Below are 14,482 nucleotides of genomic sequence, written 5' to 3'. Positions count from 1 at the left end.
TACAAAACAACTCGCTGGGAGTATCAGCAATTTACATATAAAAAGAATTGGGGACGTCCGTTGGCTAGAGAACTTTAGCGGACTACGCAAACCGTAGAAAATATTACTCAAAGTCGGAACACGCATTTTTTTTCCTTGCGGCTTACATCGTTTTCACATATCACTAGTACTCCAAGATATATAAGCTCATGAATAATCTCGTACCGTACCCCATCGATTTACACCTCGTAAAAAACACTTTTCGAATTGACACCATTAGCTACCATATACTTCGTTTTGTTAAATTTTATGGTCTGTGCGATTCTCGCAGGCTCCCTTTCAAAATGCTCAGCGATCAACTCCAGTAATGATCGATGTCGTCCGCGAAGCTAAGAAGCATGTTCCGTTTCTTCGCACACAAGTTCCTCGAATCACGCCCTTGAAGTAATTAACAATATTTGACAGTCATGCAAATTGTAGATAGGTTTCTAACGGTGTTGCAATGGCAGAAGAGCAGCTAGGAGTCCGAATTGAATCAATTTCCCCTGCTATCGAAATTCAAAAAATGGCAATGATTGTTTTCTCAGTTGTGATGTGACCTTTGCAATATGAACAAAAGCGTCCATATTCGTGAATAACATGGTTTGAATTATATGACTGGGTTTTGATGCTACGAAAACATAACTATCAATTAAAATTATATATTTCGTTACCGTATGCAGTTTTTTTCTTAATACGCAAGTAACGTTGTTTCTCCTGCACTAAAGTCACAGTTCTAGGGGTGGTTCTGGTATAATTGCTCCCATGTTTGGAAAGTTTTGACGTGAATTCTTTCATAGCGATAGCAAAATATTTGTAATTTTGGTATCGTAAGCTAAATCACAAATTTGAAATCAATGTTCACAATTTTGATTATTTCATTGTGAACTGGGTTCTTAGTTCAAGAAAACACCTTCAGTAGTCCACGTGCGGCGTAAATAACGAAAACACAATGCGGCGTAAATAAATAGAAACACAATGGATTGTAAAACGAGAGCGCTATATATTTTCCCTACTTTTCTTACAGGATCTGTATAGACTACTCTACTATGCGAATCTTTCGCGCCTAATTATTTAAAACTTAAAATCGATCTCGGTTGTTGGCAGCCAGAGGTACGCACAGTACATGGGGCCCAGCCTTGATCGAGTTAATTGAAAAAGGGAGAAAAAAGCTTCGATTCTAAATCTTCTGAAGTTTATATAGTAAATTTCTTGATTACTTCAGCAAAAATTACAACTATTGACTATCTATCCCTGTTCAGCATGCGATTGACATTATATTTGTATTGGTGTCGCATGGCTTTCCATCTTTCTCCTTCGTATGTAATTTTTATGTTAATGTATTCCTATTCTCCTCTATCTTAAAGTAACTCTTGCTGTATTCTATTATTTTACGAAGGTTCTCCGAACGTGAGTACTTCCTAATTGGTTTAGTGTTAGTGAGCCTTCGGCTCTCGCCAGAACCTCGTGTTCTCCTGTTCTAACGTAAGTAGTTGAACCACAGACTAACAGACATAACACTATAAGGGAATTCCCTCAAAAAATATCGATCCGACAATTTTCCCAGAACACTAGCTCCACCTTTTATTCACAGTCCCAAACACTAATTTACTGGTGGGTTACCCCTCAGGTTTGGGAACAATTTTTCACTAGTAGTCTATCCCCCATAAGCTTGTTCATATGTCAGTGGCGCCATAATTTCAAATGTGGCCACAGTCCCAACTACAAATATATTTAAAATGACCGTTAAAGCGGGCGATGCTTTGTTTTTGAGTGTTATGTCTGTTAGTCTGTGGTTGAACGCTCTATTTCCCGAACATAATTATGCATTTGTATCGATGTGCTCACAATCATGAAAACGCCACGCCTATGTAAATAATTACGTTAATTAATATTGGCACAGCCAAATTCTATACAATCGTATAAACACCTGCAGCCGGTGTCATTGGAAATCGATTATTTACCGCGGATACCTATAAACAATCATTAATTCTTCGAGCAACACAATGACTCACGTTTGTTGTGCTATGTGCACCGCGACTTAAGCCGCTGCGTTTGCAAATTCGCTAGTGGCGAGTTCTTTCAGGTCAACCTTAGAATTGTTGGTTGCGCATTTTTAGGTGTTTACCATTGTGGGGCTGTTCACACGGCTATGTTGTTTTGTTTAGTGCTGTCCTTAACTGCCCATATAAGCATAAGAGTCCCATATGGATTTTTGTCGAAAATGAGATATCTGTTGGATTGTATTCTGCATCACCACTGAATCATAATGCACACATAGGATTATGAGGTTTGTTCTGAAAATATCGAATAAATACCAAAACATGGTTGTCCCATCCATAAGGCTTAATGAAAAATGTAAATCTTGAACAGCGTTTTTCTCGGCTTGCTGTTTTTCATTATGGGACTCTTATGCATATATGGGCAGTTAACTTCTTATATATAAATATTGTATTTCATCGTAGCTGATGCGATGAAAACCATTTCTGCCTAAACTTATTTTTTTTGGTAGCCTGTAAAAGCCATAACTTCAGAATTCCATGCAATCTGTTTTGACGTACGTTTGAACGTCAATTACGACGCAATCAAGCTTTATCAACAATGTTGTGTACAACTTACGCACTCTTGCTTTAGCCGTGCTTGCCATCTCGATTCTGTATTACTGTAACCTTGTACGTTGACAGCCTGGCTCCTTTCTTGGCTCTTTGCACGGTTATGTGCGATATGCTCAATTTGTTGCCGACATCTCTAATGAGAAGGTTAGGATTATGTTCGAACGTGCTAGCCACTCTTTTTCCAGCTACTGCGAAATTCTGATTTCGGTTTCCTGCTGATCCCGGTTTCCTAGCCGTCGGCAGTCATTCTTCGAACACTAAAGCTTGTCACAATCGGTTTGGCAACTCTCAGCGATTTAGCCCAATCCATGTGGAAATATTTTTCTTTCTTTAATAAGTTGTTACTCTTGCTTCGGCGCCATTTTGACAGCTGATTGAAAAATGGCAAAAATAAAATAGAAGCCACATTCCATACACACACACTCACAAAATCAGGCGCATTCAAGTTTTTTAAATGGACGATTTAAAAAAAAGCTCTAAATTTAAGTTGACCAATTTTCAATTGATCCACCCTCTAACAGAAATAATAGTGCTTTTTGTGTTGATTCCTTTTAACTAATTATTTTAGCGCTTGGTTCTTTGTTATAGGTTTAGTTAGACGATAATCCATCTTTAAAAATTTTACATTTTCACCCACCAAAAGAAGAAAATTCTTTGCTTTTCTTTGGTAAAATATGATTAATTTTTTTTTTCGACGTGGAACAACAATATTAGTCGAATCTATAAATATTAGCGGTACTACTCATTTGTGCATGATTGAGGAAATAGGAAACATCAAGTATTTGTTGCCTCACAGTTTGCTTTGGCGATTGTCGAGTGTCCGTAAATTGAGGATTGGAGTTCAACCACCAGTAAGATTAGTCATGGAAATTGCGGTTCGGCTTCGTCTCATCCGAATCTGACACTAACTTAGTGACTGGACTAAGTTAGCGCCGGATGGATGGTATCTCCAAAAACGGAGACACGATTGGTGTTCCGGAGCAAACACCTAGTTATTCGTGATGACGCGCAAGGCGAAAATGTTCTGTTTAATCTGATGAGAGCCAGTGTGAATAAATTTCATTTAATTCCGACTTCCGGTTTCGGAGTTACCGGTTGAACAGTGCGGTTACGCATGAAATTCCCATATTAATCGGAATCAGCATGTTATCTAAAAGATTACTATTACTTGGATTTATAGCTTCAGCTCACTGATGCCCAATCAAACCCACGTTAACCACTTTGGACACCTTTGGCGGAACCAGAAGCTGCGGAAAAGTGACAAAGTTCCTGAATTGACTCCACATCTGGTTCTAAGTAATGACTGACTTGATTTTCACAAATTTAGTCTCAAATGAAAGCTACAGCATTTCATGTTAATCAGAGTTTTGGTTCTTGTATTACGGGTTGAAGTTATCGGCCACATGCGAAATTTCATTTCGATTTTACTAGTTCTCATCAGCTTAAAAATGAACTCCTTTTCTATCGAGACAATACGCTTGACTAGAAGTTGGCTCAGGAACACAATTACTGTTTCCGTTTTTGGAGCTAGCGTCAATTCAACGCTAGCTTAGTTTTGTCACTAAGTTAGTGTCGGATTCTGATGAGACGAAGTAGAAACATAAATTCCATAGCTAATTTAAATATTCTCCATTTTTGTTGCTAGTGTTTCAACGCCAGGTTTCAGGTTAGTGGTAGTCGAGCGCTTGTATATAATAATTTTGCAGACATTTAACACTCGGAATATGTATATCCGAAGTAATTATCAAAACAGTAACTGAAAGTCAGTACAGCAAAATGAGCTTTTCAGTTTAAACAATCGTATCTTGGCCGTTTGTCAACCATTTTCAATTTTCCTTACACCAATGATTTTCTCCAAGCTGGAGAAACTCAACACTGTATACAGCAAAAAAATCTTGTAATTTTACGTATTGCCAGATACACATAAAAGGAGCGTCGCAATTCACATAAATTTACATTTAATTACATGTAAAAATGTGAGTTGTTCGGCTTTTCCTAGGTCATTCAGTCTGAGTTTTACATAAAAAGAATCACAATATTTAATTTTACATATCATAACATGTAAAATTCTATTATCAGACAGAAAAATATGTCGCTACTTTATTTACGTCATATGTAATTTTCATTTTTTCTAAGAGTATATGTAAATATCAAAATAATGGTGTGTAGTAGGAAAAGTTCAGTAAATACGAAGTAATTCAGAATTTAAAAAAAATCGTCATATAACTTTAAATTTAAAGCAATGACTTATAGCCTTTTATACACCAATCGATTGTAATTGATTAGGTAATAGCTGAGATTTGACCGGTAAATTTAAGTGTTCCCATTTTTTTGATCCCCTTGGTAGTCCGACTGTTAAACATAACCAGTTATGGAATAATAGTTTAGGTAAATTAGAACTGCACAACTAGGTGGATTATAGAAGGTTTTTTAAAACCAAAACTAGTGCACTTCATTTTGTCCGACATCTTGAATTGCATTGTTGAATATAAGAACATCAAACATATAATCTCATAACGGGCATCGAAGATATCTTGATCAACAAACTCTTACACAATTCATGTCGCAAAAAATTGTCAAAGAACGCTGGGCTAATTTCTCCCCACATAGGGTAAGCAGACATCATACGTATACGTATCAGATTGCTTTGTGTCTAATCTCTGCACTATATGAACTGGGAGACCATAGCTAGCTTCAGATTCCGAGCAAAAGTTAGTTTATTTTCTTACAATCGACAACAATCGCGATTAGCAATAAGCTATTGACGCCGGTGATAATTTCGAAATTGCATGCATATTTGGATACTTTTTTTTCTTTTGTGAGACGAATTTTAAATATAATCTACTATATTCATGATTTAGCCGCATTAAAAGATATTCAAAAATGCAGAAGAAATTCCTCCATAAATTACTAACATTATTTCGTCGCTGTTTTGCTATCTTATGAAAAAAAACGCCATTTTGGGTTAACTGAGTTAGATATGCCATGCTACTTTATTTTAAAATCTCTACAAAGTGGCGTTTTCAGATTTATTAAATGCTGCTGGGTTACTGAGATATAGCAAAACACGATTATGATAAGCGCCAACTTCTCGATTGATCGAGTTGTGCTATTTTGTGACCAGGCTTGTTATTTTCTCACACAATAGCGAAATACAACGATGAAAAATAGAGCAGCACTAAAACACTGCGATGTGCAGAACGACCGCACAAAACGAAAAAGAGAAAGATCTGTGAACCAAGAGCTGCACAATTTCGTTCAAAGAGTCACCTTGAAGAGCCACTTTTTTGTACCTCCCCTTACTGGTAAGCGGTAGGAAGGCGAATCAAATTACAACGTTTGATAGGAAGAACGTTATTAAAATGGTTTTTGGTTGCCTTCTCTGCTTCCGTGCGCGTGGGACCAAGATTCACACTAAAGAGCCTCTTTATTTATACTCTTTGAGGTGTGCAGCCATGGAGTACAATGCACGTATGGGAGCAACACACATCTGAGTGAAGAGGTTTATTGTGAAAGAGAAGAGCGGTGGTTCACATGAAAAGTGCAAAGAGCGTTTTTATTCTTCTCTTTATTTGCTCTGAGGTGCATTACATCCCTGCTTGTGATAACAAAAAACCAGACAACAATGTCTCTGATGATATACATAATTCCTATGCAGATCTGCCATAATCCTTAGTTGGGTTCTTGTCTTGGGAGCTAAGCTTTTCCTACTATAATTTTCTCCACCCTTTGTTGACTGGTTATTGAACGAATTTCCTTGTGAGATTTCCACCAGTTTAGGAAAGTATGTCGAAATGTTACGATGGATTATGCAACAAGAACATTGTTATTGTATATTTTTAGTTCATAATAAGTGCAATAGCAGCAGCAAATAATTTTGGCCAGGATTCGACTACAGTTACTCCTCTGTGCGATGACCACTAGAGGTAAGCAAACCGCCTTCCACCACCACCATAGCTTGATGGATAGCAAATTTAGCACTACTTTTTCACAACTGGGGGAGAATTGAAGCTTTACTAAACCCAAACTTTTATATACAAATGTGAAAAAATTACACCTATCTAGACCTACCGAAACGTTCACAAGAGCGAAAACAAACCAAATATACATGAAAATGTGATCGATTATAAGGAACAGCGGTGAGCATTGTGTTACATACACAATACACGCTACGGAGTGCATCGTACTCGTACAAAGGTAAGTATTTTTCCACCCATTCCATTTTTTTTGTTTCCCTGTCGGCTTACAAACTTTAGTAATTTTTTCGCCTTCAAAACATTTCAGTTTATTAATCAAAACTGTAACATGATCGAAATCGAAACTATGTAACATGATTTTACACATATTTTCACGGCATTTATGCTAAAAGTTATATAAGCATTAGTTTATATGTTTATTTATTAGTTCAATGATTCTCAACTCGGGATCCGCACACCCCTAGGGGGCCGTGGTAAGGTTTCTGAAGAGCCGCGATGATGAACATTTTTTTCCGGATGGATCTTTAAATTTTAAGCTTTTTCGCAACAAACAGAAAATAATATATTGCTAACAAAACAAAATTTATCTTCACAAGCAGTATTATATCATCGCCACCAGTTGCGCAGTGAAATGAACCAGCAACAGAACATAAAAGCACAGACTAACAGACATAACACTCGAAAACAATGCTTCACCCGCTTTGACGATCATTTTAAATGTATTTGTAGTTGGGACTGTGGCCACATTTGCAATTATGGCGCCACTGACATATGAACAAACGTATGGGAGATAGACCACTAGTGAGAAATTGTTCCCAAACCTGAGGGGTAACCCACCAGCAAATGAATGTTTGGGACTTTTTTTTTATTCATTTCGTTTATTTGATAGGCACAAATGCGTTAGCTTGGCGGTGCCAAATTCTTTTGTTTTTACATTTTGGATATTTTAAAACTAGGAGGTTACAATGTTGAAATATTTTTTTTATGAAAGAGAAAAATTTTACAGCTATCTTAAGACTAGAAATAAAATTCTATATACAAGAGAGGGGGCAAAAATTTTTTTTTATGAAAATTTTTAAAACAAGGAATTCAATAGTAGTAGTTTTTAGGAAATATTTACATTTATCTTAAAACTAACAATATGGTTTGGTACACAAAAGGGGGAACAAATATTTATGAAAAATTTCACCGGTGTTTTAAAACTAGGGATACTATTCTATTTACAAGATGGGGGACAATAGTTTTAACAAAGAGGTAAAATTACAAATATCTTAAAACTAGGAATACGGAATATAAATTTGTTTTTTTATCGGAGACTTATGCTTGGTCAAGATATTCAGAGGGGGGATTATTTTCAAAATCGGTGTAGAAGGAGTTGTATCAAGGGCAGGGGAGAGAATGCGTAGATGATGACCGGGAGAGAAGAGCAAAACTTGCAACTTTCGGACAAACGGGAGATCAGCGAAACCAATTAGCGCCTCAGTGTAGTAGGTCGGATTAGCGGATGGTATTCTTCGGACCCGCGGGGAATCATTCAAAAGTCATGGGACCTCGAGTCGCTCTCGGTTCAGTTTCCGTAGTGGTAAGAGCGACGGCGGTTACATAGTGACAGTCTGGAGCTGATCGGTTCCACAAGGCAGGAGGAAACTTCTAAAAACGAGAAATAAAAGAGAGGGGCTAAATTGGGATATTTATCACTTTTATGAAAGTATAAATAAGGGACATATAGGGGAAATCATGATTTGCCAGCATATCTCGGACTGGGACATTGGGTGGTCTACCTCGGGCCCGAAGGGAATCCTTTAACTGAGACCTGGCGTCCAAATACCCGGCGCACACCCAGACAACGTGCTCGATGTCGTGATAGCCCTCGTCACAAGCACACAGACTACTCTCCGCAAGCCCAATACGCCGCAAATGCGCATCTAATGTGTAGTGGTTGGGAATGTTTGGGACTGTATATAAAAGGCGGAGCTGGTGTTCTGTGAAAATTGCCGGATCGATATTTTTGAGGGAATTCCCTCATAGTGTTATGTCTGTTAGTCTATGATAAAAGTGCCCATAAAGCGTGGAAATATTATTTCGATTGACTTTATCTACTTCTTTGTCCTACAGTAGACATTGAACTATTATTATAAGTGAAAACAGTTACACTACGTGAGAAACTGTGTATAAGTATCGTTTAAAAGTTTAGTCCAGACAGAAAAGTTTATTGCAAAGAACAACATGCAACACGGCTTCAAATATGACAATGTTAAAACCAATGTATGGATGATGATAAAATTGAAGTGCGTATATACGACCTAGCGCCGCGGATTAAACCAGAACACATTAAAAGATTTATATCAACATACGGAGAAGTGAAATCCACTATAAACAATACTTGAGAAAAAAAATTCAGTAGAATTCCTAACCGTTCGTGTTGTTAAAACGCGATTGGTGAGTAACGCTGTGCACATACTCTGGGCATATTCTAACGTGCCAGTTTAATATACAGACGAGCGAAGGCTGACTCCCATGTTGTGGTGGACGACACAGCTAATGCATCACCGCCAACTGAGGTACTGAAAACGCAGTATAAGCTGTAACTTTGTGTTATTCTTTTATTTTTACATTATATAAAAACATGACAATTTCACAGCTCAGTTATGCTAACGCATAGTGTCAAATAAAACAAAATTAAATATAAATGCGGGTCCACAACAACCATGGCTAATTTTGAAGGCGTCCCTGATATGAAAAAGATTGAGAGCCGCTATGTTAGTTCTGTACCATTTTTGTAATGGCCTATGATAAGCCAAAGAGGACCAAGCGCCATTTTGAGGTACATGCTCTGTTGTAACACTAGAAACTTCAATATCTATTATTTTTTGGGAACTGAAATAGCAAACGAAAGCATGTAAGTGTTTTTTAACTTTCTATGTGAATGATAAGTTATTGAGAAATGAATTTTGGCACGAAAAACACAAGAAAAAATTATGACACTCAGTTCGGTTTGGCTTAACGCAGGACAAATGTACTTGTAGAGCCCGACTTGCTAGCAAATCGGGCATCCTGGTGGTATAAATATGGTCAACGACAAATATTTTTTATAACAAACTAATTTTAAGGATAGAATTTTTACCACACGTTGGATACATATTGCTTTTCAATTATTGGTTTTGTAAAAAAATTGCAAAAGCAAATATAAAAAAAAACTTGTATATTTTTTTTTTTTATTAATAGCCCGCCTCTCACCCCCACACCAAAAAGCTCACAAACGGAGCCCCCTGGTAGTGGACACATCAGTTCTCAGCGTACAAAAAAAAGGTCAGCACAACAAAACAAAGTTACGAATCGCGGAAACGCTGAGAACAAAAAAAAACAATACGAGACCGACAAAACACAAAATTTGACAAGAAGCTACGGCGAGTACCCAGCGGAAAAGAATCCTTTTAAGGGTCCCATCGTAGCTTTGCAGGAAGCTTATAATAATTTAAATTTATTTATTACTTATTGCTAGAAAAAATGCATTTATCAATTGTTTTTATTAAAAAAAAATGTTAACCAATTATAACTAAAGGAATAAGCTCGATTGGTGGTGAACGAAGTTTATATTAAAAATTCTCCTATTTTATTTTTTAAAATTAGTTTCAATTTTGCTTGGAAACGAGTGCGACATGTTATTTGCTTTAAATCAGTAGGAAGCTGGTTGAATAACTTAGGTCGATGAAAGAAATGCGTCTTTGACCAAGGTTCGTGGATACTCTGGAGTATAACAAATGATTGGCTTGTCTAGTGCTGTAAGCTCGAATGCCTGTTGTAAATTCTAGATTATTATGAGCAATAGTATTATGCAAAGCATTGTGGATGTATATTATTGTTTGGTAGTTAGTCAACCCAAGCAAAGGTAAAATGTTATGGGCATTATTATTGTATAACAAAATAGTAGGGTACATAAATGGTTTTTTATAAATAATTTTAAGACATCTGTTTTGAAGCGTTTGTAGCTTTTTCAGATTCGAGATACTGGCACGGCCCCACACAGATACAAGGTAGTTCAGCAATGAGTGGATGTGCGCATAATAAAATTTTAGAAGTACATGCTGGGGAACAAAAGAGCATACTTTACGCATAGCCCCACATAACGATGCAACTTTTCTCTCTATAGATGTTATATGCTCAATCCAGGAGAGTGTGGGGTCTAAGTGAAGTCCTAAATATTTGAAGCAGTTAGTTTCCTGAATTACAGACTGTCCCATTCTTGGGTCTGGATGCACGCCTATAGCTCTTCTAGATGAACGAAACAGCATATATTTAGTTTTTGATAGGTTCAAGGAAAGAAGGTTTTCGTTGAAATACGTTGTTAGTGTTTTTAAATCCGATTCAATGTCGCGTACAATATCCAGGCAGTTGTTGTTCGGATAGAACAACGCTGTGTCATCCGCGAAAAGACGAGGAGTCCCTTTTAACCCGAGTCTACCTAGGTCATTGATATACAATAAAAATAACAGTGGCCCAATATTACTGCCTTGGGGCACTCCTATTTCTATTGGTCTATAAGAGCTACACGAGTCTCCAATAGATACGAATTGGTTTCTATACGACAGATAGCTACGAATAATATGATTTGCTAATCCCCTGATACCATAGCATTCTAACTTCTTAAGCAGGATTGAGTGATCCAGAGTATCGAATGCTTTTTTTAGGTCCAGAAAAAGGGCACCAACAATTCTTTTGCTATCAATTTGACTAATGATGGAGTCAAGTAGTTCGGTCATTGCAATTAAAGTGCTGCAGCCCTGTCTGAACCCATACTGGTAGTTGTAAATTATGTTGTGTTTGTTCAAAAACTCGAGTAGTCGAGTGATGAGCAATTTCTCAAGAATTTTATTGAAAACGCACAATGTTGAAATTGGTCTATAGTTGCAAGGTTGGTTTGGATCACCAGCTTTGAAAATTGGAATTACTCGGGCTATTTTTAAACAGTCTGGGTACCTGCCGGTTTGAATTATTAAATTAAAAGCTTTGGTTAGGATGTTTGCAAAAGTGGTACAGTTACTCTTAAGAACACTAGCGGGGATCTTATCAGGACCACAACTGTTATTTTTTTCGAGGCCTTTAATCAAAAGGATCACTTCGTTTATAGTTGCAGGACGCAAGAAGATTGTTTCTTGGACGTGTTGTATATTTGTAATAGGATTTGAGTTGGGACTTGTGGGAATATTGTCAGCCAAATTTTTGCCAATACTAGAGAAATATTCGTTGAAAACATTACATACTTCTTTAGTCTCAGTGACTCTGATATCATTGGAAATTAGGCTGATGGGAACATCCGACTTTGAACGACCAAAAATGGTATTAATGTTTTTCCAAAGTTTTGAATGAGTTGTGTTGGATAGAAGGTTTTCAAAGTAAGCCTTTTTGCACCGCTTTTTCATTACATTAACTTTTTTAGTTATGTGTTGCAGAAGAGCTTTGAGGTTTTCATCATTGGGGTTATTTTTTACTCGTTTCAGATAATTACTTTTGATTTTAATCAGTGTCCACAAATCGAAATTGATCCAGGGACAAAAAACGCCTTTACATTTAAAAGTTTTGGAGACGGTTCTAGTGTTTTCCGCAAGTAAAGAATTGTAGGTTGTAATGATATTTGTAAGACATACATCTACATCATCAATCAACTCGATGAAATATTTAAACCATTTGGTAAAATTTAAACCTTACCCAACGTAACGGCAACACTGCCGCTAATCGCGAACGCACACGTTCGTTTTGTTATTTTTCCTCCACTTCGCATCGAGCCGCGCGAAGTTCCTACAAAAGGGGGAATACACGTTAGCATCTGGTTCGTCGTGATCGTTCGTGGAATTAGCGGATTCTTAATGAAAACCAGTTCCTCTCGACGGCGTACGCCGCGGTTGATCCTCTCTCCGCTCGTCCACACCGATGGGAAAATCCAACTCGGTTCGGGGACACAAAAATCCGTGTTCGTTGGAAAAATAAAGATAAAAAGTGATCGTGCGTTGGTGATGGGTATTCTAGATCATTGCTAATGTGCTCAGGTGAATATTGTTTTTTTTTAAACAAATAGGTCGTAACTACCCGCTCTCTTTCGAACCGACCGTCACTTGGAACAACCTTCTGAAAAACAGAAAAGCTGCCCGGTGCAAGTGACCTGGTGCCATTCGAACCACGCATGCTGACTTGCTTACTTTACACTTTTGGGGAATTACGAGTGCAGCAATTTAGAGGCGGATACTCAAAGCACGTGACGCAATATTTTTGGGCAAATTCTTCTCGCGGCTTTCGGTTCGAAGTCCACCGAATCCGCTTTTTTGTTCGTTGATCGATGTCGCGATCTCCTCCGTCAAGTAGTGGTAAACTGACGAGTCATCCTTACATTTCATTTCATCGCATTCGCTCGTCATGATCATGTCAGATTCTTTTTTTGATCGTTTTCTCTGAAAACCCTCCTTATACCTCCTCTTCGACAGGTTATTTCCATCTCGACAACGCGCGTAACGTGTGAAAGCATGTTTAGGAAGGTGGCACATTTGCACCATCATCTCATCCATCAGCCGGTGGCGGCAGCAGCGGTGGCGACGGGAGCCGTCGTTAATCGACAGCAACTGTTCCGACGACGACGACCTACAAGCATCTATCACGCAATTCGTTATCACAAAACCGGCACCGGCGGCGGCGGAATAGCGACGATAACCAACAACAAAAACATGGCAAAGTCGTAAGTTGACAACAGAAGCGCAATAACAGGAATAAACAAAAGTATGCAGTGTGGATGTTTCGGTGCACAAGTAGGCCAAAAACAGGAATATTCTTGACGTACTGACTTAGAAGCGTGTTTGCCAAATTCTGTTTTGACCGGCTGGTTTATTAGCGTGTCTCTCTTTGCGGCGGGATCTTCGGAACTTTCCGCTCAAAATATTTGTGTCTATGTTTGTTATTGCAGCGGGAAGTGTGTTGTTTGCGTATTTCCCCGGTGTTTGGTGATAAATTGCGAACGCGTGTGCTCTGGCTACCGTTTTTCGGAACAATATTTGAAAACAGAACACGCGCCATTAAGAATCACACAATCGATTGGGTTGATTAGGATGGAAACCGTGTTCTGGATTGTACCGGTTCAACTCTACTTTGTTCTATACTACAACGGCTAATATTTAGATTTGGTAAATAATTATAATATGTACCTACTTTGTTTAGTCATACATCAATGGAACAACCAAGGTGTTTAGAGTTCTAAGGTGATTCGTCTTTGGCAGTAACTAGGTGAGGAGTGAGGTAAGCGTGCAGCGGGGATGAAAAATGACAGCGAACAACTTTGTCTACATACTGAAATCTAATGGCGTTTTCGTTTTTTCTTGGTGCTACAACGGTGTAGTGCAAAGAAAGAGATAGACTGATTACACCCAAGTTTGAATGAGTGTAGCACCGACTACACCGGTATAGTGCACTGTCAAAAACGAATATGCCATAAGCAAACATTATAACATAAATAGTAAACAATGTTGTTAGCTGTCGTTTCTAACACCAACATGGCTGATCGGCATTTTTGAGGATCGTATCACCTGAGAATAAAAGCTCCTTGGTAACCACTGTGCACGGAATGATTATCCATCAAAATTTCCATTAAAAAAATGGGTGTTTTTTAAAACATTGTTTCTAATATTGAATCACATTTAATAATCAAATCGATCGTGAACTGACTAAATGCTTTCAAATATTTTTTGTTCTAACTTAAATGTCTGTTCCACCGAAACAGACCGAATTAGAAATACTAAATAAAACTAAATAAAATTTAGCATTCAAGCTAAATGTTAGTTTAGGAGACATTTGCAACGTTCCTCTCGTATAAGTGAGAAATTTGGACACCGC

The 14,482-nt window shown here is 37.8% G+C and overlaps 1 protein-coding gene across 4 annotated transcripts in view; it reads left to right on the top strand.

Annotated features, from left to right (window-relative positions):
- LOC131690108 (electron transfer flavoprotein beta subunit lysine methyltransferase-like) overlaps positions 1-14,482 on the top strand; it is a 54,367-nt gene that overhangs the window by 24,688 nt on the left and 15,197 nt on the right. For 2 of the 4 annotated variants that reach the window (XM_058975638.1, XM_058975639.1), the window contains one exon: positions 13,087-13,334. In XM_058975638.1, coding sequence (XP_058831621.1) covers positions 13,126-13,334 — 209 coding nt within the window. In that variant the 5' untranslated portion in view covers positions 13,087-13,125. Of the gene's footprint in view, positions 1-12,356; positions 12,655-12,744; positions 12,970-13,086; positions 13,335-14,482 lie in introns of those variants that run through there. The other 2 variants (XM_058975640.1, XM_058975637.1) reach the window with 2 other exon arrangements.

The sequence above is a fragment of the Topomyia yanbarensis genome, chromosome 3, assembly GCF_030247195.1.
Source record: "Topomyia yanbarensis strain Yona2022 chromosome 3, ASM3024719v1, whole genome shotgun sequence".
Classification (NCBI taxonomy): domain Eukaryota; kingdom Metazoa; phylum Arthropoda; class Insecta; order Diptera; family Culicidae; genus Topomyia; species Topomyia yanbarensis.
The sequence above is the reverse complement of the archived record's forward strand: the minus strand, read 5'-3'. Positions and strand labels throughout refer to the sequence as shown.